Below are 26,660 nucleotides of genomic sequence, written 5' to 3' on the forward strand. Positions count from 1 at the left end.
AGAAAACAGCAGGAAGACACCGGCCAGTGCTTTGCATACTATATGCTGAGTTTTTATTACTCTAGCATGTGTGTTATGATTGGAGGAATTCATGATGTTACCATGGTCCCTTGTCTCCCCTACTGCATCCAACCACAGCTCACACCCCCACCTCTCTCTGGTACAGAATTTCTATACCATGGCTCAGCTTTGAATAAAAGTTCAACATTTAAGTATTCAACACAGATGTTTTACAATACTGTAGAATTCAGACCTTCAGTAGCTTTTACGCTGTATATTTTCCTTTATGAATGTCCCCCTGCTCAGAATGTGCTTGTTACTGTACAGTGAATCACACACTGAATCATGGCACTGCGATCCACAATGCGCCACTCCATCAGGTGAATAGCCATTCCTCTAGCAAGGTAATTTTTATGGCTCCAGTTGTCCAGCTGAATATCATGTGAACTCCAAAGTCTGTAGAGTCCAGAGAGGGGAAGAGAGACAGAGAGAGTGTGAGCTGCAGAGAGAGAGAGAGACAGAAAGAGAGAGAGAGGGGGGGGAGAGAGAGAGAGGGAGAGAGAGAGAAAGAGAGAGAGAGAGAGACTTTTTCTTTGCAATTTCGACCTCTATCCTCCACTCGTTTTCTGATTTTCTCCTGGAATACAGGCTGGAATAAACAGGACTTTCCGGGAAATTTATATACATCACTGGTAAGTTTTAAACTGTACAGACGCCTATATAATAACTTTAATTATTCAGCTGTTAAAGTTTTTTCTTATAATGGCAACTGAGAAATACAATTTCCTTGTCCGACTATTGTTACAATATCTGCATGTGTTTATCGATCGTGTCCATAAAAGTTTTCATGTGTGATCCTGCAGCGGCTCAACAGGTGGTTCTCTGGCACCGACTTGTAGTATTTCGCATGAGAGCCATTATTCATTTTGATGGATGGGCTCCAGCAGGTCTAAACAGGGCAAAAGATGGCACGATTAATATGTCCTCCCTCTCTTTTGTAATGAAATCAGCGAAGCAATGATCATCACTGATAATCCTATTGTACAATTAGTGTTGAATAAATATCCTGTCCGTCATAGCTGCTGCGATAAGTAGTGTGCGGTTCAAACGCAAAAACACGCAGGGCTGTTTTTTCCCCCCCTTACTGCTATTCATCCCCCTAAGGCATAAGGTTCATAAATATTTGTGTTGCGGAGGCAGTATATCTTATAAACACAGTGAGGCTTTAAACACAGTGAGAAAAATATTTATAATGACACATTTCAGCTCAGATTGAAAGCCAAATAGACTGATGAAACTGATCATAAGATAATCAAACTGAGTGGCTTTCATAAAGATTTGTATGTGAAGAGACAAACGGACAACATAGGCCTACTGACTACTTCTGTGTGTATATAAGGGCTGAATTTTGAAAATTTTGGGAAAAAAAAATCTAATTGTGATTATTTTGACTGATATTGATTTGTGATATTGGAGGGAATGATCATTTTTACAGAGATGTGTAGGCCAGGACATCTCTGCAGCACACAATATTTAATTTAAAATGTTATTTTGACACATTTCACCTTTAACAAATATTGTGCCTCCTCAGTTAGAAAATTGCATTAGGCGATATTCCGATTTTGATAAAATTTTGATTAATTCTTCAGCCCTAATGTGCATGTGTGTTTGCTTTGCTCTTGTACACTTGAACTGGTTTAAATGATGGCATCAAACGTCATCACTATTTTGAAGCTCCTACTGTTGATTAAATGAGGTGTAACCTGAAGCTGGAGGGTTTTTGATTCTTTTGCAACCCTCTCTACGGACAATTAACATCCATCATACAGCAATAGTTCATTGACTGCTTCCTTTACTTTCAGTCTCTCTGGCTGATTTATTTATTTACTTTTGAAGTGATGTAAGCAAAGAGATGCTAACATGGGGTCTGACGAGAGCAAATAAAGCTTTACTCTTCCCAGAATGGACCAATTTAATTACAGTATGACAACCATGTTTGAATGAATCATTTTTCTGAGGATGCTTTGCTAATACCCTCTCAGCCCCCACTAGTGTTGTGAGCGTTTTTTTCCCCCTCTAGTGAGCACTAAACACTTTTGAGCTTGATGTGTGTTTTTCTTTTCTTCCTCCTGCTGAGTGTGTGTCATCAGTGAGTAAGCAGACTTAAACAGATAGACACAGATAGACACACAGACAAAAAGATAGAAAGAGAGAAACAAAGAGTTAACTGGGAATGAAAATCGATGTTTCTACAGAAATCCTGCTTGGTCGTTAAGCAATCTGAACTCTCTTTCTTTAAATATCAAGAATTCAAGTTGTTATTGTTTCATTCAGTCATTAATTCATTTCAGTACTGTAGCATGGATTTTGCTGTATTTTCTGACACTAAGATCTTGATTTACATGTAAAGGATATTGAAATTCCAGGTATTTAAATTCCAATATCTCCAACTTTCCGTTGTTAGGAATTAGATTTGGTATCAGTGGGATTTGGTGTTCTTATTGGCAGAATAACACATACCATAGTTCTCTCTGGTGTGGGGAAAAAGTAATATACTTAATGTTTTATACTTAGCTTTCAGTCCAAGAGTCCCTTAAAAGGCCAAATGACGTATTTTAATTCACAGATTGATCACGGAAAGATACGTCTGCCCAAGCTATGTACAGACACATCCACCTGCATCCATGGCAACAGGTTTATTTCAGTCTACTCTCTTAAAAATCAATACGCTAAACAGTTGAGATAAGTGCATTTCCATCTGAATATTGATATGTTTTGATATGAGATGTCTTGCTGTGCTTTACAGATTCAAATATCTTAACAAACATGGTATACAGTAATGCAGGTTTTTATAAATCCAAAGAAATAGATTCAGTCATTCAACACTGACAGCATATTAGTGTCTCCTTTCCTCAAATCACACAGTTTGTCGGCTGCTGTGTCAATGATGGAATTTGCCACCCTCCCCTTGTGTGTTAAAGACAGCCAGCTGGACAGTGCAAGAGAAAGAGCAAGAGGAATTTTAATCTATTATTACTGTATATCCAAACCAAAAAAGATTAAAGGAAGTGTCTAACTGTATGAAAGCTTCTGTACACAGGTATTTGAGTCTGATTTCATCTGCTCTTGTTAGTTTGTTTATTTCTCATCCATTTGCTTATTTGCTTTTTCAAAGATCCCCTCCAGACATGTTTTAAGACACATTTTATGTGTCTAATATGTTTTTTCCATGAAAAAAAGTTCAATTTCCTAATTAAAAATACATTTATATCTACTCTTCTACTCTGGGCTCACTCAATCCAGAATCTATGAACATGCAAATATTTTTCATCCATTCTGTATGTGCACTGGAGGCTTCAAGTTACCACATCACCACTCCCAAACTAGTTGTACATCATGCTCATACATACGTTCCTTAAACTCAGATTTAAGTTGAGCACAAAGAAACTTTCCACTCTCAGCAGATGAATGTGAAAACGACCTTCTGCTGTCAAATTCTGCACATACATCATTCTGCAGAGTGAAGGTCAAACAAGTAAAGTAACAATGAGAACAACACATTTTCGAGTGGAGGAAAAAAAAAAATCTTGAATGTGAATCCTGTGTGACAAATTGCTGTCTAACCTGTAATGTTCTTTATGTTTTCCAGATGTTTGGATTTATATAACAAATGGACTACAGATCAAGACAACATTGATTTACGTCTTTTCCAGTATACAAAGGATTACCTGTTTTAACTTAAATGTCCACTGGTCGTTGGACCCAAACTGAGTAAATTTTTCTTACCTTGGAAAATCTACTGGTGCATACATGTGTTGGCCCCCAGTTAAAGACACGCTGGCTTATAGTTTTCCACAATGTGACTGAATATAGAGGTGACCATCTCACCTACCATGATGAAATCTGGTCTGTCACCTTCCACAGACCCTCTACACCTCAACACCAACAGCTATGTCAATAACAGTAACACAAGCTGGAGTAGCCTCTTTGATGGTGACACGCTGAGGAGCAATCAAACTCTGTCCCTCCATGTCTGCTTCCACAACGTCCTGCTGGGAGTATTTCTGGGACTCCTTTCTCTCCTCACCATCATAATGAACCTGCTGGTCCTGTATGCTGTGAAGAGAGAAAAGAGCCTGCACACTGTTGGGAACCTCTACATCGTCAGCCTGTCTGTGGCGGATCTGATTGTAGGCACCACAGTTATGCCTCTAAACTTGGTGTATTTGTTGGAGGATGAATGGAAGTTGGGTCGGGCTGTCTGCCAATTTTGGCTTATTATGGACTATGTCGCGAGCACAGCCTCAATTTTCAGTCTGTTTATTCTGTGTTTGGATCGGTACCGCTCTGTCAGACAGCCGCTAAGGTACCTGAAATATCGAACGCGGGGAAAAGCAAGTGTTATGATTTCTGGAGCCTGGCTGCTGTCGTTGATGTGGATTATCCCTATTTTAGGATGGAGGTCTTTCACTCATGTAGACCTTAAACCCGAGGATGAGAACAAGTGTGACACAGATTTCCGCTTTGTCACATGGTTTAAGGTTATTACTGCGGTTTTCAATTTCTATGTACCCTCAATTTTGATGTTGGGGTTTTACATGCACATCTACTTGACAGTGAGGCAACATTTGAGGGACAGAGAGAGAATCATTCATCCGACTGATTCTTTTTGGGAAAATGTGAATGGACAACATACTCAAACATCCGAGAAAAATGACTGCAAATCACCCAAGAAGGAGTGCGAGGGTCCAGTGAAACTCTCAAAAAGACTGCTGGACCAGAACACTTTGGAGCAGACATACTCCCTCGAGGATGCTGAAAAAACCAAAACTACTCCTTCCGGATCTCACAGAAAAATTGGTGCAAAGTGCCAACAGACGTCATTGCTTGCCAAGACAACAAAAAGACTCAGAATGATACCGAAAGCCAAAAGGTGCTCCTTGTCTCCTGGGGAGAAGAAGCTGGACAGTGAGATTCCCCTGAGTCGACCACAGGATGTAATTTGCTCGAGCTTTTCCCCTTTGCTTGAGAAGAATAATGAGAACAAACTTCAAGCATCTTTAAATGAATGTCACGTCACGGTGCCAAACTCAGTAAGCGGCGTCTGTGACATAAATCAGGGATACACCTCTGTGCTCTATAACAACTATGACCCCAGACGCTCTCTACCCTGGACCGAGGAAGGGGTTGAAGATGCTCAATTTGACCCAGCTAATGCAGTGACTCTGAAACAGACATGGCAAAGGTTCATCGACCAATCACGCCAGCGTATACAAAGCCTGAGGATCCATAAAGAGCATAAGGCAGCCAAGCAGTTGGGCTTCATCATCGCTGCTTTCATGTTGTGTTGGATACCATATTTCATAGCCTTCATGGTCATGGCGTTCTGCAAAGACTGTGTGCACCATGACCTTCACATGTTCACGATATGGCTGGGGTACATCAACTCCACTCTCAACCCTTTTATATACCCACTCTGCAATGGGAATTTTAAACGAATTTTCAAAAATATTCTGCACATTCCTTTGTGACATGCAGAATAAAATATTTGGGGTCTAAATGCTGCTGATACTCACAGATGAGGAGGAGACACGTGTTGCATCACTTACACGTGAGCTTTCAAAGTGTAGATAAACCTGTAAATGTATTTTGAGTGTTAATTATTTCTGTTTGTTTGAGATTATTATTTTTTATTTAACTTACTGCACTATGAGTCAGAGTCATAGCAACAGTTGAACTGTCTGAATTCAGTGTCATTTATTTAGTCTGTGTTATGCTACCAGTAATAAGGTGAGTCTAGGAGACCTTTAAACTTAAAGGAATTTGATCTCTCACCCTCGGAAACAGGAGCATGAATTTAGTGTCTTGGCCATGGCTATGTTTCATACAGGAAAAAAAAACAACTTTGTTCAAAATATATTTTTATTTATTTATTTTTTACACAACATACAGAGCCAGCGATTTAACATGACATAACATGACAGTAAATATTTCCAATTTTACAAGCTCTGCCTTGCCTTTGTGAGCAAATCAGTTTAGTGAAGCATTTATGTCATTTGTGACATTGTTTTCTCATCATTAAAACAGGATACAGAACATTAGTCGTCCTTTCCAATGTCAGTCCAGGAAAAACATAAATCTTGGCCATGTGTCCGGTGATCTGTTACAACAGGGAGGGGGAGGATTTGTTATCTGTTCAACCGTCCCTTCTTTTTAGGGTTTTTAAAACATGTTTGAAATGATTTCATTGTGTTTTTACACATTAAAACCACCATCTTTGACAATAATTATCTCTAGAAATCTCCTGCTTGTGTTTTACCTGTGTGTGCTGTGTCATGTCTTTACTATGATAAAAGTAGAATAAGTGAGTGTATCAGCAAAAATACAATATGAAGAACAAATAATACTAAAACAGAACATAAAACTCATTAATTCATATCTGCATATCACATATTTTCACACTGTCAACAAAAAAAGTTAAGTGTCAGCATGGCAACCACTTAAAAAAACAAAAGGATTTTGTTTTTCTTCTAACATGATTGCTATGCTTTTTTACACTCATTCATTTTATGATGTGATGTAGTACCTCTTTTCATGTCATTAGCCAAAGAGCAGGATGGAAGAGAGGAGGAATGCACACCAGTGTTGGAGAGATGCTGACCGCAATGAAAGTACAAGTATGAAGGAAGGTAGTCGCACACTCGTAGCCACAATGCAAGAATAGTTAATAAAGTAAATTAATTAACTGTTATTATTAATATTTCATTGGCATTGGCAATAAACTATTCTTGCATCATGCTTACGAGTGCGCGACTACCTTCCTTCACGACTAGCCAAAGAGCACCAAATATTATTCCACAATATAAAAGCAATCATAAATTTGAAATTCATATTACATTTGTGTTGATCAAATATTCAGTGCATGCACACACACACACACACACACACACACACACACAAAGTGCATCTTCAGGTTCCAGAGACAAAGCATCACAGCGCAATCATGGCTCCCATTAGAAAAGCCCACAACCTAAATGGTTTGATAATAAACATTTCCAACATTTCCAGCATACCATCAAAAGATGTTTTCAGATTTTTGTATCTCTTTTACAATTTGTTTACCTATTACTAATTTGTGAATTATAACACTTGAAATATGATTGCAATACTTGATATATTTACTGACATGTTTAACTCCATCAAAATCCAGAATGAGAAACACATAATGTTTCCTGTGTACAATGAACACAGATGGGTTGTGAGTCACTACTTATCAAAATCAAACAAATCAGAGGGGGGTGGAACTGAGCTACAGGGAGTGATGATGTGAACAGAAGAAGCATGTCTGTGATTGCACAGTACAACAATGTCAACAAAACAGAGCCAGTGTGGGCTGGTATTGAGGAAAAACACACTGATTCCTCTCCTTTTTTTTAAGATAAATTTTGTTATCAAAGCTATTAAGTTCTACAAGCTGTTGTCTGGTCTCCTTTCAGTCCCTTAAAGTTTCATTACATGCAACATCTGTTACTCAGAAGGTAAAGGTGTTTCTAATACTTTAAATTTTAATTTAGTTTTATCATACTCCTTGTTATGACTACCACTACATATCATTTGAGGGATAGTAGTCACTACCCAACCATCCAAAATTAGGCAATGCTAAATACTGTGTTTGAAAATAGTTTATGATGAACACCAAGTGTATGCTACAAATATCTTTATATTAGTTAATCTACATTACTGAGCTGCATCAATATATTGCAGTTGAGTCAAGTCAGTTTTATTTATGTAGCCCAAAATCACTAATTTTACATCCAACATCCTCTATCCAGACTCTGTGTGCCAATAAGAAAAAAAATCTATCCACACAAACCATTGGATCAACATGGAAAAGTGGCATAATTCTGTGTTTTCATAGTGATCTAAGGAACACCAGCAACAGGAAATTTGATGTTGGCTGTAACTGTGGGAACAGTAAAAACATTACTAGCACAGTGACAGTTGACTCTGATAAACCTAGCACATATTTTACTATAAGTCAGGAAGGAAGTTCTCAGATAAATATAGATTGCACGTTCAGATTTGCCAAAACCAACACGAATGGTAAATAATTGCGTAAAGGTGAATGGAAGCCTAAAATATGGGCTATAAATCCAGAACAACAACAAACTTCATTGTAAAACAGCTGAATGTGGTAAACATGTCAAAGTGGTTAGCTTGGTTTCTAGGCACCCAAACTCCAATGACAAGTTATTCAATAGAACATCTAAAGAAAAGGATGTGTGTAAATAAAACTGGAACAAAAAGACATATTTTTGAGTTAAACTTGATAATCTAATGGAAAAAAATCAGGATAAACGCTGCAAGTGACAAGTTGATCTGCAATCGTGCTCACCAAAACAAGGGCAAGAACAAAAGAGATTACAGGTGCAGTGGTGTTTTCATGGCAAGACATATGAGGCCATTTTCCGAAGTTGACAATGAAGCATTTCGGCTATTGCATTCTATCACGCCTGCACTTCAGTCAGTCTGTAATGCCAGCGCTTTACAAGGAACCAAAATCAAAGGTGGTTCAGACCATCAGAGAGGCAGACAGCATGTCAATTACTACAGATGGATGGATCTCCAGGGCTACCCAGAGTTATCTCATGATCACAGCCCATGTGATCACCAGCAAGTGGGAAATGGCGAGTTTTGCGCTTTTTGAAAGACAGAGTGGGGTCAATGTTGCTGAAGTGTTGACATCAACTGTTGAAAGGGCTAATCATGATGTTGCTGTTGCGAGGAATACGGATGTTGTAGTGATAGAGGCCAGGCTAGCATCACACATCAAGTGTTTTGCCTATGCATGAAAGTTGGCCACCCAGGGGGGTTTGAGAATACCCTGTGTCAGTTGTTTGCTGGGTCAAGTGAGGCAGGTTGCAGCCTTCTTCCACTGAAGCTCCACAGCCACCGCTGTGTTCGCATCTAAACAGACAGTGCTGGAGCTTCCATTGCACAAGTTGTGCACATGTCGCCACACGATGGACCAGCAGTTTGGGTATGATTGACTGCTATTTCGAACAGAATAGAAAGTAGCTGTAGCAACAGCTCTCCTAAGCACAGACATCCAATGAAATGCTTGTGAAATCGATACTCTAGATGGCTCAGACATCAGTGATGCTGAGGAGATAGTGAGGCTTCTTAAACCTCTGAAAAAAGCCACCACTGTGCTGTGTGATGAAAAAACCCCAATTGTGTCTCTCATTGGGCCCGTAAAGCATATGATGAGCATAAAATGGCATTCAGCAAAGAAGACTCCCTCACCATGAGCAACATGAAGAGTTATACTCAACACCCTTTCAGACAGATCCACTGGGGAATACAACTACCTGCTGGGATGCACTGCATTGGACACCAGGGTCCAAACTCTGCCTTATCTAGAAGAAGACCAGCGCCAGGATGTGCAATGACAAACGTATTTATTTTAATCTCTTTCTTTCTCTGAATGTGTGCAGGGAAATCAATCTCAAAGCATTTAAAGGCTTGATTTATTATGGCCTATAGTTAAATGTCTTCTAGAAGTGTAGGCCTTGCAAGTGTTTCTTCTGTGATAACAAGATGAGACTCCTGTCTCTGTTGTACCTAGATTTACTTAGTCTTTTCTATCTCAGCTATTTATAGACCCATTTCACTGTGAAGGGAACAAATGAGGGGGGAGCAGGTACCAGTTGCCCCACAGCTGCAACAGAACAGCTTGTTGACCAGACAGACACAGCATATGGAGCTGAGCTGGAACAACCTCCTCCCAAGAAGACAGCATTGGAAGATCTCTTTGAGGGGACTGCTGGGAACCAGCAGCAGCACAGTTCATCAGTGGGATTGAGGCGGAAATGGATAAGTACAGAAGTGAAACATCCATTTCCCTCACAAGCTGTCCGCTCAAGTGGTGGAAAGAAAATGCTCAGCTGTACCCACTGCTGTCCCCACTAGCAAAAGCATACCTCTCCATAGTCTCCATGGAAGCCACCTGCGTCCCTAGTGAAAGGGTTTTTTTTCCGACAGCAGGGGATATTGTGAATGTTCAGAGATTTAAGCTTCTGCCTGAAAATGTAGATGTGTTTATATTTCTTTAAAAAAAACATATAAATTCCAAGCTAGGAACACAGGCCAAGCCTTAGTTTGTTTATTTGAAGAGATTCATTTGTATTATTCATTTATTTGACATGGGATTTGTTTTAAAATTCAATTTAGGTTTTTTTGTTATTCAACAAAAACAAAAAAAAACAGCTGCTGCAAAGATACTGACCTGTAAACAAGGATCTACAGCCATGCTGAAAAGTTGATTCATCAAAGTGATTACAATTCATCCTCAGACAAATCCAACCCGACATGACCCAATGTCATAGCAATCTATCCAATAGGATACATTTTACCCAAAACCAGAAATGTTAACCTCGTGGTGGAGATAGAGGAAAATCCTGGGGATCACCATGGTCATTAGGGTTCATCATTTGGGATCACTAAAGTCTTTATAATTCATCGTCTGGGTAACATGGATATCAGATAATAAAAGATAATAATAAGATAATAAGATAATAATGTAGGATCCCTTCAGACTTTTTCTGCACTGACCAGGGCATTTTGTTAGTTAAGTAAAACTGATAATTTACCCCTAATAATTACACAAATATTTAAACCTGAAAAAACATCACTGAGCAGTCCCTCCACGAAGCATTTCTGCTCCGCGTGCACAAATGTGGTCCCACAAAAACAGGGCTGTGACGAGCATGAGCTCGACCTTCCCTATGCACTTGCAACTGCTCAACACTCGCACACTTGTCAAGTTGACTTTTGAGACTCTGGAGGCAGGGATGGAATAGACAGTGGCTGATGTCTTTTGTTGTGTAATGGCGGTTGGCAAACAGGTTTAAGGTGATTACTGCCTTCTTCTGGATTGTGGATCAGAACGATTACATTTAGTTCTATTAATTCTTGTGTTTTCTAAAAATCTGAAAATAGACCTGTACCCTACATCACCTAAACTCTTCTGCTATATTTCTTTAATACTTGGTGTCATGTGATTCCTTTGGAGTGTAATTTTAAGTGTCTGTCTCTCTTGTTGATATCTAGGACAGTATTAAAATACATGCTCCACTGTTTTCTCCACATTGTTCACATCTACCCGTAGCATGCTTATTCATGATGTTTAATGTACTGTTCAGACTATGTGACCAAACCTCATCCTTTACATAATGTCCTCCTCCTTTCTTTTTCTATTGCTTCCTCTCATTTCTCCTGCTTTTATTTGAATGCTGTGGAAGTATCGACCCCTATTTCCCTCTTCCTTTTTCATTTCTGATTTAATTATACATTTAACCTCTGCGTTGCTATATTTTAAGACCATACTTATTTCTCATTGCTGTTGTTACATACAATGCCAGGAACACGGATGTTTTCTTTTTCTTGTTGCTCCTTTTGCATATTTATCTGCCAGCTCATTTCCATCCACACCAATATGTGCAGGAATCCACATGCAATGAATTTCTATTCTTGCCCTCTTCATTCTGAATATTGTTTGAGCTATGTCAAGTACTATGTCTTGCCTTGTATCTGACTGCATGTATTTAATACTTGTTAGTGCACTACTGCAATCACAACTTATCAAAACTTTGATTGGTTTGACTTCCTCTACCCAGCTTAGAAATAAGACAGCTCTCTCAGGTAACTGCCTGTCTTCGACTGTGTCAGTGATCAAACCAAACAGCCAATCAAAAGTCATGGTCAGTATTCAAAGTGACCAATCAAAGGAGAAGAGACATCAGCCACATCCCCACCTCCAAAGTCTCAAAAGTCAACTTGATGAGCAGGTGAGTGTTGAGCGTAGGGATGATCGAGCTCATGTTCATCACAGCCACGCTCGTGGGACCGCATTTGTGCACACTCCCTTGTGAGGATGCCTTTTTGCATGCTAATACTGTTCTGTGTGCTCATATCACGTGCATGTGCCTGGTTTTTATGTGCATGTGTTATAAGACTAATTAAATGCCATACAAATGTCACCTGCCAACAAAATTCACTGCCATAAACCTTGCAAAACAATTCTTAAATGTTTTGCATGACAGTGGAGGGAAACTGTTTTGTACTCCTTGTAACATTGTGGTCAACCACAAGTGGAAATCTTCACTGGATAGTCACTTTTCTCCCACGAAGCACAAGAAACTATATCTCACTATTCTTTTAATGACATTTTTGACTGATTTTATTTGGTGTTGTTGAGGTGAAAGTTAATTTAATAAAGGTTTATAAGTTAATAAATGGAACTAGTATTTTTTTATATAACTTTGAGCCCATGGTTCTCATGTTCAAAAATAAATAAAACATTAGCTCTGAAATATAGTTGTTTATGCGATATGCAGTATGCTTTTTATTGAAGGAAGTGATTACATATGACTCTTCATTGGTAGTAGTTTTAATTTTTTTTTCCTTTGCTTGCAATTTTTCCCAATTCACTTAATTTCACTGCAAAAAAAAGCAAATAAAACATTGTAAATTGTATGGAAATTTTTGAGCAAAGCTGCTGCAAAATTAAGCCTTTTCAGCCACAATAATCACAAAAAAACTGCGAAGTCCTGGAGGGACAGACTAAGGAAACAAATTGTGGTAGTGTAGGAGGGGTAGGTTATTTGAGTGCAACTTTCATTAAGCCCAGCATCAATAAACTGCAGAGTGCAGAACAAGCAAGCAGGTTTGACCAGCTGCTTCCAGTGTATACCTGCATGAAGCTCACTGTCCACTTTGTTGCCTTGTTTCACTCAACCAAATAACCTGGCTCACAGAATGTCACTGAACTCAAAATGACCCAGCTGAGTTTAAAGTGCATCGAGCAGGTGCAGCTACTCAATCTAAGAAACTCGAGTGGTAAATCAATAGTCCATAAGCCCAGAGGCTATTTGTATTACTATTTTTAAATTGTAAGATGCAATGTTAGTACGAATGTTTATACCACTTTAGACAAATATTTGCAATTTTGCTAAGTTTTGTAGTTCAAAGAAGATAGTATTACAAATCTGTAATATTGTGTGTCTTTCAAAGCTCACAAGCTGTTCAAAAAATCACCAAGACCGAATGTCTTATTGTTTTCTAGATTGTCTTTGGCATATGGAGCACAAAAAATGACATAGGCATAAATAAATAAAATATAATACATGACTAAATAAATAAATACAGAAATAGCCTAAATAAAAGATTATTTATGGAAATGTAGAAAAGAAATCCAAGACATTAATTTAACGATGTCCTTTTTCATTACCAAAATCTATTTTTTTATTTATGTGTTTAATCAGTTGTTTATGCATTCATTTATTTATGTTTATGTCATTTCTTGTGCTCCATATTGTCAGGGATGCAGCCACCACTGAGTCATGTCCACTGTATGGTCATGTCCTCAGTTTTCATTAATTTTTTTTTTTTTAAGAACAGGGTTTCTAATTTAAAGGCTGATTCCAGTATTTATAGACTCAGTATTTCTATACTACTGTACATTAGTACTTGAGCACTTTTAGACAAACAAAAGAATAGATAAAATAGTTAAATATTCAGTATTTTTATACCAGTATTTTAGAATGAATGCCTTGAAACAGCATTAAGACCCTCATGCAGGGAAGTTAAATCTACAAAAAATATAGCTGTTACATTTTGAAGTAATAAAAACGGATTATATTTTAGAGACTTTGCGATTTATGACCTGAGTAGGCTATCTCTAGACTTGACTTTGGCCCCAGTGCATTGTCTCTTGAAGTTTATTTTTGGTGGCCTATTACTTGTGCGGCTATAACTTGTTGTGTTCCTATAATCACAAAATCAAAATAAAAACACAATTGTCAGCGCCAGCAAAAGCTGAGGTCTTCATCACTTGCATTCCTGAACATGATCTGAATTCCCGGCATTTTTTTCTTCTTCTTTTTTCCTCAGGAGTATACTTTAGCGACGGTCCCTGACTAATTGTCGCACAGTCAGGTGTCCTGAGGCAACTTCAACTTCTCCGTTGACCATTCTGGTATTAATGAGCTCGTATAGCTCTTTTGTTTCATTTCCGGAATTTGGGGACTTTTATCTGTTTCTAAACTATTACATTTCGGTTGTGATTGAAACCATTAGTAATGATATAACTAATAAAGTAACGTTAGCAGACGTTACTTCTCGGAGGCTCGCTGCACCTTTGCGCCAATCCTTTCCCTCCGAAATGAAAAGGAACGGCGCGTACAGGTTTTTGTCAGTCTTCTCATGCTTAATCGTTTGCGTGTTCTTGTTTTTGTTCTGGTTCTTTATATTTTACTCAATGATGCTCGCACCGTAAAGCGTAGAGATACTATACATTAGCAGCAGCTAAGCTAAACAGACCGAGCTGACTACTTACCCAGAATGCGTTGCTTTATTGACATGTCCCGCGATCACATGATCAACTTCACCAGGAAGTAAGGATATCTGGTAAGTGTAAAAAGCTTGCACCTTGTCAGGATTTGATAGAGAAAACGTTTGTCTGACTGGGTCAATGTTAACGTAATATGTCTGGTGTTATAATACGGTTATGTCGTCATCGTGTGTTCCGTTACCAGGGAGATACTGGTTCTGGGAACAGACGTTAGAACCGGCAAAGCTGCTGTTGCCCCTGTATGTTAACTTACTGTACAGTGAATAAGAAAGTCCTGAAACAGTCTGTCTGATTTGAACATTCAGCCTGTACCTGTAAAGCCCCATAGTCGTTGAATACTTAAGAATATCTTTAAGGGTAAGATGTCTTGGTGCTAGGTTTTTTTGTTTTGTTTTGTTTTGTTTTGCCTGTAAGAAATCATTCAAATAACATATGACTGGTTTGACTTCGGTCTGTCTTTTTTCCGTTTACATAAACAGCAAAAATGTAAATCTGAATTTTGATCATTAATGTTAATTGTTATAAGATGGCAACTGGAGCTTCTGATAATTTCAGTTCAGAAGAGCAGCAAACAGTTACTCATGATTACTCATGTGGGCTATAAATATCAGAAAACTTAAAAAAAAAAAAAAAAAAAAAAAAACCTTCACAGTTTTCTATAGCCTAAGATGATGTCATCAAATGTCTTGCCTGTGTATTGTCTGAAAAGTGCAAAATCACAAAGACGTTAATTTCACTAAAATGTGAAGACAAATAAAAGCAGCAATTATCATCAAATTTCAGAAGCTGGAAACATAAAATGTTCAACAATTCAGCTTGAAAAATGACTTATATAGCCTAATCAAAATAGTTGCAGATTAATTCTCTGTCGATGGACTAATCGCTTAATTTACTAATCATTTCAGCTTTATTTCATTTTTAATTAAACTATGAGTCATGGTTTTTGAGTGAGTGATTAATAATTTTCCACAAAGCCCAAAGAAACGTCTTTATAATTGTTTCCATAATCTGATCAAAGTCACAAAATCCAATGTATTCATTTATGATTTCCTGCCATGGGGAAATCGTGAATTCCACTTGAAGGATCAATAACTTGTCCTATTTTATCTGTGTGTTACATTTTGTGTGTCATGTTAGAGATGCATACCAGAAATATCCACACCTTTCCATTACAAATGCACTGATTGTTCTATTATTTATTTGTTGCTGTGCGGAGGGGCTGATCTGAGTACTGACTGACTAAATTAACTTATTGATTCAATTGGAAAAAATGTCAGTTTTGGAGTTCATATATTATTTTCTCTTTTTTGTTGTGTGTTCATCATGTGCTTGTGCTGTTAGCAGCAATCATAAACTGTAAAAAAAAATAATGGACGTAGCCACTGTGACTTCACCCATTGGTTTGTGGACTCCCGTGGTTTTGAAGCCTAGAGTTTGCACTTCGACTGTTGCCATCTTGGATTTTTGGAGCCAGAAGTGACCATTTGGACGAGAGGGTGGAGCTGACCATAATGCTAGCTGCTAGCTTGGTTAACTGTGATAATGTTAATGCTAATTTTCACTAGCGAAGAAAAGGCTTAAAGCCGTTAAAACAAAATGTACTTACCAGAAAAACTGAACATTCGACTTCTTAGAGGGTCTTTTAGTACAACCAAATGCTGAACAAGACTTTTTTAGGTGACCAAAATGTTACAATTGACTTTCACAAACTGAAAAATCACTGAAATAGCGACAGCTACGGCAACGCCTATATCTGTGAATCTGAAAACAACACCCACTTGTCAAAGCAGAAATAAGCTACGGAGACCAAAACCTTTTTTTGTACCAGGCTGTAAACATATTTATTTCTGCTGTAAAGTTCAGCATTTTAACATGACTCGCTCTTTGAGCCAACCTCAAGTGGCCATTTGAGGAAGTGCGTTTTTTGGCACTTCCACGTTTGCTTCATTTTTCAGCCCCGGAGGTTGCTGCTTGGTATGTGTGTCTAAATGGCAAAGTTTTTTGTAGAGTCTGCAAGTGTTTCGTAACCTACAACTGTTTCATTTCACAGCTTGTATAACTTGGCTGTGCTGCCTGTTAGTGAAGTTGTGATGGCATCTGACACCAGTGAAGTAGGGTCCTCCGCTGCAGACCTCAAGCTGCAGTTTGCTCCGTTCAGCAGTGCCCTGGAGGCAGGCTTCTGGCACCAGCTTACCCAGAAGAAACTCAATGACTACAGGTTGGATGAGAGTCCCAAGTGTATCAAAGGATACTACTACAATGGTGAGTAGTGGGATCAGATGGTAGGATGTTTTGTTGACGATTTAATTTGTGATGTGAAAACATTTTTGTGGGTTGAGCAATTCATCCTTCACACTCTAATCAGTAATCTGCAAAAGTCAGCTGCTGTTTTTCACTTTTTTGTTTCTTTTTAAACAGTTCTGGATTTTGCATAATGAGTATTTTTAATCATGCACATATATGGAAACAGAACAACCACTTCACATGTTCTTATTTCTCTTCTATAGGTGATCCAGTTGGTTTGCCTACCCGCCTGACTTTGGAGTTCAGTGCATTTGATGTGTAAGTACAACCTTTCTCTTGCCCTAAGTGCTTCTATTGCTGTTGAGTCTGTAAAGGAACAACGCATAATACACATGTAAACAAAAGGGTGAAGCCACCAATTCAATGCAAACATAAAATGTTTTTTTGCTGTTAGAGACGGTCAGACCCCAGCCCGTTGCTGTCCAGCTATTGGAACGCTGTATAACACCAACACACTAGATGCCTTTAAGACCATCGATAAGAAGGCTCTGCTGGAGAAAGAGGCCAAGGAGGTAAAAAAACATCATATTCACTCACACATATGAATTTACAGATGCCTGAATAGACTCTTGATTCTTATAGTTGTATAAGTGGAGAACAGAATAACTGCAGTTCTTTATTACCTGTTGTTTTGTAGATATGGGATGCCATACAATCTGGGGCTGCTTTGAAGGACCAATCTATCCTGTGCAGATTCATTCTGCTGACCTTTGCAGTGCGTACCAACAGTAACTGAACTTGAAATGTGTTAGTTTTATATATTCATGATTTTGTGAAGACTAACTTTCTTTCTTTTTTTTCTTTCATTATTTCCCCAGGATTTAAAGAAGTACCATTTCTACTACTGGTTCTGCTTCCCTGCGCTCTGCTTCCCAGAGGGAATAAAGATTGTCCAACAGCCTTCTGTCCTAGAGCAAGTTTTTTCAGCAAAACAGGTTGGCTTTGTAAATATTTGTATGTAACCAGTGGAATTAATATTTTGGACTTTAGTTTTACTTACAAAACACACAAAATTCTGCAAGTAAATACAATCAGCTGTCTTCCACAGGTCGTTTTGATGTATTTTGGCCTGAAAATGTGAATATTATTCACATGTCCTTTTAATTTCTTTCTTTCCTAAGATCATCCTAACACTCCTAACTGCTAAGACAATGAGACTGTTGCAGCTTTTGATGCAGCTCTGATCAGTATCATTTAAATTTGCTTGTTCTGTCTAGTACTGTATAAGCTGTAGAATAGTATAACGAAAAGAGTTGTCAGCTCTCAAGTTTGCGGATCCAATGAGTCAAAATTATTATTCATTAAAAAAGAACAGGTAGAATCACTCATGAACAGCGTGACGCCAACTGTGGGCCACAGGGATGACCGTTTCTCCCTCTTACCTCTCTATTGTCTTTCTCCACATTAATGATCAGTGTTATGTAACAACCTGACACATAATTGTTTTCAGCAGTTTCATGAACACAAAAATTCATGAAAAACTTGTATTGATTTCAAGCTGAATCTATATATTTACATTATCCAAATTGGTAGGTGTAGGTGTACCTAGATAGTGCAAATAATGTTGTAGGCTGACTATAGGGGGGGTGATCTTATTATCTATTTGTGGTCAGCTGTAATTTAAAAATATTGGATTAGTATAAAAAAATACACTAGCTCTTTGATGTGTTTAATATGCTCTTTCATCAGCAACATGGCATAGTTTATATACACTGTACATAAGATACATTCTGTGGAAAAGATTATAAGAATATTATCATGTGAATGTCTATGAATAGTTATCTCTCAGAGGTTTTGAGACAGTGTTTCAACACAAATGACAAAATATGACAAACTATGTGTTTCTGATCACTAAAATGTTCCTTACTGCAAGAGTTCTCCTTGTCAGAAGTGACATTCATTATAAAATATTTCGTAGTTCATTAACCTTCTGTAAACCCCAAGTGTTTTCAGAAGTACCAAAAGCCATTATAAGTTACATTATTTATGATTGCCCTTTCCATGCTCTGTATATATGGTGGACAGTGTTAATTAGCACTGTCCACCATATATATATATATATATATATATATATATATATATATATACACATTTTACCAATATACCATATAGAACATTTATTGATTATTTTTGACTTCTAATTATTTCTGTCTCAGATCGCAGCCTTGCAGGAGGTCTATGATGGCCTGTGTAGCAAAGGAGGGACCACTGCACTTCCTTACTTCCTAATGAAGTACACAGATGACACTGTTCAGATGGCTCCATTAGAGGACTGGGATGCATTCTTCACTGATACTAAGAAGGTACTAATCTGTTTTTATACTGTATATATATATATTTAATTTTTCAAAGCAACTAATGCAGACATCTTCGCAATTATATCAATATGAGTAAAAAAATCTTAAAAAACCTAATAAAGTTTAATAATAATACATTTTCTATTAATCTAAAATGCTTGGAAAGATTCGGTTACACGTATTTTTAGTTATTTATGTGTGGAAGGTTTTTGTCTACTTTCATGGATTCAGGTTGGTTTCTTTTGTTAATACTGAACTTTTAGTGTCTCATCCCTACCATTAGATTAGATTCTACTGTATTACTCACACATACACACATGCAATCATGCTTTGGTTATGTAAACCCACCATGTTTGGATTTTCTAGGTTACTGTGGGCGTCTATGATCCGTGCACTCTGTCTCAACATCCGGGCTGGCCTTTGAGAAATCTACTGGTCCTCTTAGCTTACAAATGGTAAAATCTTCTTGTTTATGTATGTGTGTGCTGGAAAAAGATGGTAAAATTCTCTTGAGGATATGTTGTCTGTCCCCACTGTGCAAAACATGTCTTTGTGAACTTCACTGTGTATGTTTATGTATGTTTACACTGACTTTTTTAGGCACAAAGCCACAGAGTGAAAGACAGGAAATCTCTGCTTACTAATTTCCTGTCTCTGAAGTGTGGGGCGCCCTTCACAAACATTAGTGTGGTTATGGATACTAATATCAACTTCAAAGGAATCTTGTACCTTTAAAAAAAAAAAAAAAAAAAAAAAAAAAAAAAAATTAAATTGTTTTCTGTCACACTCCAACTGACACACATGTTATGAGAGTTAAGCGAATAAACTTGATAAATTAAAATTGTTTCTAGATGGCAGCACTGGCTTGCAGAAACATGACTGCTGCTATTGAGATTGTGCTACTTGTCAACGAAGCTGTAAATCTTTCTGATATCCAACATCCATTTTGTCTAATATCTAATACAGACATCTAATACAATACTTTGTTTAATACAGTATATTGCTTGCGTTGTAGCTTTTTCTACTTAAAAATTATCCCAATATTTCTCAAAAAGGGAAGATATACAACACTTGTGTGCGTGTGTGTGTGTGAATGTTAGTTATGATTGTTGCAGCCCTTCTCAATGGTCACGTTATTTTTTGTGAAACAGGAGTTGCAGTTGCTCAATCTTGGTAAGTTACAAAGGCTTGTTTGTTAACCCATGACAGGCCCATCTGTGACACACACACACACACAAACACACACACACTAAACAGCAGCTGCTGCCTGTGGACACACTGACAGTGGACAACAGATGCTTTGGATGGACACCATAGCCTTTCCTGTGAATCACACACACACACACAGTCGTGTTTCCATCACTTCAGAGGACATTACATTGACTTACATTCATTTCCTGGAGACTTATCCTAACCTTAACATAACCCTAAACTAACCTTAACTTTAAACCAAGTCTTCACCCTAAAATGAATGATTTACGTTAAGCTACTAGCTTTTGTCTCCATAAGGGCGCTAAGTCCCCACAACATGACTATGTAAACAGATTTACGTCCCCACAGCACGGCTGTGTCTCAGGAGGTAGAGTGGGTTGTCCACTAATCGCAAGATTGACAGTTCGATTCCCAGCTTCTCCGCATGTCGAAGAGCCCCTGATCAAGATACTGAACCTGAAATTGCTCCCGATGGCTGCATCGTGGTGTGTGAGTGTGTGTGTGTGTGAACCTGATAAGCAGGTTGGCACCTTGGCAGCCTCTGCCATCAGTGTATGAATGTGTGTATGAATGGATGAATGCTGACATGTATTGCAAAGCACTTTGAGTGGTCAGAAGACTAGACAGGCCTTATATAAGTACAGTCCATTTACCATTTACACACACACACACACACTCACGACATGCATGAATGTGGTGCATCTTAAACCTCCTGAATCGTGTTAATGAAGGAGCCACCTCTGCATATTTCCAATAATGATATTTTATAATGCTTTAGATGGCCGTTGATGTAAACAATCAGAAAGTTTCTGTCTAAGCCAGCGTGTATTTGTGGCTATACAAAGCAAGCAGTATGTTTTGTTTCTTGCTGCTGTAGGCTGCCATTCAAAAGTTGGTGAGAGGTGTGGTAGCAGGAAAATGGGAGGAAATTATGTAAAACTCCAGTATTAAATGTTACTGGTGTAATATGTCTTGACATCAAGGTGTGAAGTAAATGAAACAGGTCCATGTTCAGTGACTAAGAATAAGAGATTTCACAGAAGTGTAATATCACAGTTCATAAATTACTAAGTGTTTACTGACTGATGTTGTTGCAGAAATGCTGGTAATACATGTAGAGGCTTGAGTTTGTTTTGCTGAGAGATATATTGTACTGAAATATTTACAGAGGAAATATTTCAGCACACCAGTGGGGAATTGGTGCAAGTCATCAGATTTATTAGCAGATATTTAGTCCAAGAGTCCTGGTCTGAGCATATTCAAATATTTACACAAAGATTACAAGCAATTTCCATTTTTGTACACACTTGCTGGTGTCACTCAGTTTAGTCTCATTCTCAGCTGATGACTTTTCAATGACGAGTTTGTCCTGTGTTCTATGTTCACATTATACTACACAGTTTTAAAGTGCCTCTCAATGAAAACTTTAGTTTCCACTTACAATAACTGAAGTCTGATAGGAGATAGATTGCAGAAGACTTATGTATGTAATATTAGGTATACATACATACAGTTAGTCATAGCTGACAGAACTTTGCCATCTACAATCCCTAAAATACTTTTATGTTTGTAACAAATTTAGATACTATTTATTCTTGATTTTAAGTTTATTGCCTTCCACATCCCATATCCCATCTTAGCCAGTTTCTTGTTGCAAACTTTCTTTCTTTATTTCAGCGACTGTATCGCTTAGAAAACCTTGCCTGTGTTTTTGCATGTTTTAGCCTGTTTACTGTAAATCATATGTACTTGATATTAATGCTGGCGATTTTCCCCAAACATCCTGTTGTGCTCTATATTTATTCTGATACAGAAGTGGTCTAATTTGTTATACAGAGTGATAAAATAATAAGCTGTCCTGTGAGCTGAGAAATCAAAGACAAAGTTATGTTATTGTGCAATAATGCACGTAAAAGCGCAGAGTGGTTCACCACACAACAGTGTTGTGACTTTGACATGAAATACAGCAAAACATGATTATAACTGTGATGGAATATTCATCTCCAGCAAGTGTGAAGTCTTTACTGTACATGTTTATTTACACACTGGCTGATGAATGGATTAAAAGAATGTAAACCGGTGATTCACCAGACGAAAGTACAGTTCAACTATTAGTTGAAACATTTAGTCTGGAAATTGGAAGCGCTGTACTGTACACACCTCTGGATTCAGCTCAATTCAGCTTCTTTTTTTTTCACTTTTCCCAAGAGAGTTTAGTTTTCCTTGGCACTTCTTGCTATTTCAAAAAGATTTTTTTTTTTTTTTGTTGCATAATTGTTGTTTATTTAAACAAGGAACTCCCATTGAGGCCAGTTAAGCAATACAGTCCTGTGATACCAGTGGCTTATCAGCAGCAAATACCCCTTTTTTATCCAATACAAACCTCATCCATCTTGAGCTTGACTTCTCAGGGTTCAACATAAACTGTTGACACTGGCTTAGATGGGTGAAGATAGAATTACAATGTAGCTGCAATGTCTCACTTATTCAGCTATTTCACTTGAATTTGATTGTGTAATCTGAATGTGGCCATTCAGCACCATATTAGGGGAAATGTATTTAATCTGTTTTCATCATGTTGTAGTGAGTCATCTATTAAAAATTATTATTTATTATTATGTGAGATTTAAATAACATTTCATAACCTTTCAATTCTAGTGTGTATCTATAGCTTCTCATCTGTAATCTGTGTATGATGGGCCTCATATTCTTAATGCATGTCCTTTTTGTGTGTGTGTGTGTGTGTGTGTGTGTGTGTGTGTGTGTGTGTGTGTGATTTTCAGGGGCTCTAAGCTGGACACAGTGGAGGTGCTGTGTTTCAGGGACAGAACTCTGCAGGGAAGTCGCTCCATTCAGCACAGTGTTGTCTTTCAGGTCAAACTACCTGAACTTCCCCTCAACTCAGGTAATCGCCATTCCTTTTATAATAATAATGATAATAATCTTTATTCATAGAGCACTTTCCAAAACCCATGTCAGAAAAGTGCTTCACAAGGACAGAAAAATAAAATCAGACAAAACATAAAATCATTGGATTAAAAAAAAAGCGTGAGTGTAAGTGTCTTCATGTATGGTTGTACAGTATTTGTGTATGTGACTTTATGTAATATATGTGTGTTACATACTGTCACATGCATGTATGTGTGTTTGTTGGTACTGTATGTCTACACATGTTTTCAGTTTGTTTGCACTTGTGTGAACTTCTGTGTATAGTGTAACTGATCCATGAACCCTCAGCCCCGTTTTACCTTCCACTGAGACAATGTGCTTCTTTCGCAAATAACGCTAATCTCACACTGCTTCTCGTTTATTCCTTTATCTGCTGAATAAGGGATGAAAGCAATTTAAATGGTAATACTGTAGCAGGATGGGGAAGGAGAAGCTCTGTGAACTGTGAAGGTTTTAGTTGATTTCAGATGAGGTTTCTTTGTTTACCTCAGTCTACCTTTAGCACATCTTGGGTTTTAAATTAACTCACAGAGGATGTATTCATGCAAGAAAAGTGGATTCAGCTATTCTATTTGGTTTTCTATGCACAAATTTGGTATTGTTTTGAAAGGGATTAACCAATCTGCTTTTGCTCAACTTTTCAGATACGCTACACTTAAGATGAGACAGTAAGATGAGACTTCATGATAAAAAGTGGGACATGCATATTGCCTGACTTAACATCCATATAAAGCAGCCCAAAATCAAAAAGAAACTATTTAACACACGTGGCCCATTTAAATTGTCCATGTCCAGACTGCTTTCACTATTCATTTTCACTGCATTACACAGTGGCATGTGTGCATCCAGCAGCCAAAGCTGAGAAGCGAAAAGTAAACAAAGACTGCTGGAGCACCGTCCAAACAAAACTGTACAGTTTGAGAAAAAGAAGGATACAAGGACAAAAGAAATAAAATGCACAAATTTGTTTCCACTAACACTCAGGGTTCTCCTTAACTGACTAGTCACAACAACCTGGCTGAATTGTAGGAATTTAAACTAAGTAAGCAATTTGAGAACAAGATTTTTATCAACTTGAGGAACAAATTGTTAATTCAAGGATGCAAATTACTCATTTATGTGCAAAAATAACACAAAAAAGTAACCAGTTTAACCAGTCTCCATCCTTAATTATTTTGGGAAGACGAAAGTTTATGAATTTACATTTAAAGGGTTGGTTTACCCAAATTGCTAAGAATTAAAACAAAAAACATATTTCCTCTTCCCCCTCGTGGCTGTTTTTACAGGGACTATTTGTCTGGAAGTAGAATTTTCTAAATGACAATTTTTAATGCTGTGAGTGAAATTTAAAGGGGACGTATTGTGCTTTTCCTTATTTTCAATCATACATGTAATGTTAGAATGTCAGATGTTCATATTAAACGTGGCCAAAGTATCAAATAATGAGGTAAACCTATGTAGAAGTAATCTCTGTGAGCAAAAGGCACTGGCATCAGGCTGCTCTGAACTGAACAGTTGTTTCTAATCTCAGCCCGAGCCGATGTGACGGATTTCTTTATAAGGTCATCTGCTCCACGCACAGCACGCAAATTCACTTCTCCTCTCTGCTAACATTATGGCATTTTTCCATTGCTTTGGGGGTAGTCACGCCGAGCCATGACTCGAGTCGAAGTAAAATAAGTTTTTTACATGTTGGAGATGTGCTGGTCGTCTGCAGCTCTTCATCAAACATCATCATCACTGTGGCTGTTTCTGCTTCTACTATTCCTCCCTGCATTATTTCTAACCAATCCGCTTAACAAAGAGCTCCAAATATCTCCATATGATGTTGTGTCAACCACTTTTTAGCACCGTTAACTAAGCTCTGCTATTTCGGTGAGGAACATGTTTAATTTCCTGTAAATTCTTTACAATAAGTCTACTGTTATTTAGTCATTTAAAAACTTTTAATTTGAAGCAGTAAAGCAGGAAATGTTGGGTTTTCATCAGAAGTAACTTAACATGACTCTGATATGGCTGCCCTTGGCAGGCCTCTGGAAAGCTGTCCAATCCAATAGAGTGGATTCATCAAGGGGGGACCTTAAAGAGACAGGATCTAAGACTGTTAAGAAACAGAGGCTGAACTGAGGGGCTGCATAAAGGGCCAGTATAAGATAAATAAGAAGTCATTTAAACTGTGAATTATGCAAAGCTACTCTGGTGGAGTCCCAGAATAAAAATATAGAGCTGGAAATGAGCATAATAGGTCCCCTTTAATTCACCTTCATTGTATTTGGGTGGAGGCAGAAATCTTAAAACCTGGAAAATGATGTTAAAATAAATGTCTCTAGTGGTAACTGAGTTGTTTAATGGTTTCTTTGTTCATCTGAAAACAGTTTTCACTTTTCTCACACTGTTAATGTGTTTCTTAGCTTGTCCTAAGAGTGTAGGTTGGGAGAAGAACCCCAAGGGGGCCATGGGACCCAGGATGGTCAACCTCAGTGAATGCATGGACCCTAAAAGGTAACACACACAAGACAAATATGTTTAAGTGTAATGGTGTGGCTTGACTTTGCTGGCCAATAGCTGTGAAGATCTGTTGAAACAGAGTTCAACCCTCTGCTACCCTGAGTTAACACTTCTGAGGATCTACTGAAATTAATATTGTGGACAATGTAGGTCTTCAATTGTGTAAACTGTGTGAATCCAGGCTTGCAGAGTCATCAGTGGACCTGAACCTGAAGCTAATGCGATGGAGGCTGGTTCCTTCTCTGGATCTGGACAAGGTGGTCAACACAAAGTGTCTTCTGCTTGGAGCTGGGACTCTGGGCTGCAATGTAGCCAGGACTCTTATGGTAAGAGTGGAATGATAAATAGATGGACAGACAGAGTGAACAAGTTCATGTATACTGTTTTGAGGGCTTGACAACTTTATAAAGTTATAGATGACCAAAAAGGTTTTAAAAGTGTAGTGGAAAAGTATAATTGCTAACTAGTACTATGGAGCAATGTTTTGTATTCTGTTTGTAGCTACTGTACTAGCAGGGCACATTGATTATCTTCAATGTAAGAACTCGCTACATTTACAACTTACCTGACTATTGTAAGCAGTAAGCAGTTAGAGTATCAGGGTTTTTTTTTAATAAAGTATTTTTTCCCCAGAGAATACTTCTGTTCTCCACAGAAATCTTCCAGTGTCTCCTATTGGGGAGGTAGCGCAACAGAACACAGAACATGATAATTGAATTTCCCCCAGACTCTGTAGAACTGAATCAGCAAAGTGACTTGAAATAAGATCAAAATTGTATTCAAAGAATACAAAATATGCAGATTTGTTTCACCGACTTTAAACACGAACGTCTGACAGAAAACTAAAGGTAGAAATGAAAACAGATCACCATCTGCATTAACATCACCTCCGAAGAACAGGTTTGAACCATTAATAAATCTCTCAGAACCTCAGAATTTGGATCCTCACTATAAATATCAGACAAGACAAAATCCAA

At 37.9% G+C, this 26,660-nt stretch overlaps 2 protein-coding genes across 4 annotated transcripts in view; both read left to right on the forward strand.

The window, feature by feature from the left end:
- The first annotated feature begins 608 nt into the window (after positions 1–608).
- hrh1 (histamine receptor H1) lies at positions 609–5,945 on the forward strand. Its single transcript, XM_044349438.1, has 2 exons — positions 609–692; positions 3,650–5,945. Exon 2 carries the CDS (start codon positions 3,894–3,896, stop codon positions 5,529–5,531), a length of 1,638 nt encoding a protein of 545 aa, XP_044205373.1. The 5' UTR covers positions 609–692; positions 3,650–3,893; the 3' UTR covers positions 5,532–5,945.
- Positions 5,946–13,735: 7,790 nt separating this feature from the next.
- The window catches only part of atg7 (ATG7 autophagy related 7 homolog (S. cerevisiae)), a 76,553-nt gene continuing 63,628 nt past the window's right edge, over positions 13,736–26,660 (forward strand). Inside the window, exons 1-11 of one of the 3 annotated variants that reach the window (XM_044349491.1) lie at positions 13,736–14,038; positions 16,464–16,675; positions 16,921–16,975; positions 17,112–17,229; positions 17,355–17,432; positions 17,536–17,652; positions 18,874–19,020; positions 19,381–19,469; positions 23,010–23,131; positions 25,587–25,677; positions 25,865–26,009. In XM_044349491.1, the coding sequence (XP_044205426.1) occupies positions 16,504–16,675; positions 16,921–16,975; positions 17,112–17,229; positions 17,355–17,432; positions 17,536–17,652; positions 18,874–19,020; positions 19,381–19,469; positions 23,010–23,131; positions 25,587–25,677; positions 25,865–26,009 (1,134 nt within the window). In that variant the 5' untranslated portion in view covers positions 13,736–14,038; positions 16,464–16,503. Of the gene's footprint in view, positions 14,470–14,653; positions 14,771–16,463; positions 16,676–16,920; positions 16,976–17,111; positions 17,230–17,354; positions 17,433–17,535; positions 17,653–18,873; positions 19,021–19,380; positions 19,470–23,009; positions 23,132–25,586; positions 25,678–25,864; positions 26,010–26,660 lie in introns of those variants that run through there. The other 2 variants (XM_044349490.1, XM_044349492.1) reach the window with 2 other exon arrangements.

Source organism: Thunnus albacares, chromosome 4 (genome assembly GCF_914725855.1).
Source record: "Thunnus albacares chromosome 4, fThuAlb1.1, whole genome shotgun sequence".
NCBI classification, from domain to species: domain Eukaryota; kingdom Metazoa; phylum Chordata; class Actinopteri; order Scombriformes; family Scombridae; genus Thunnus; species Thunnus albacares.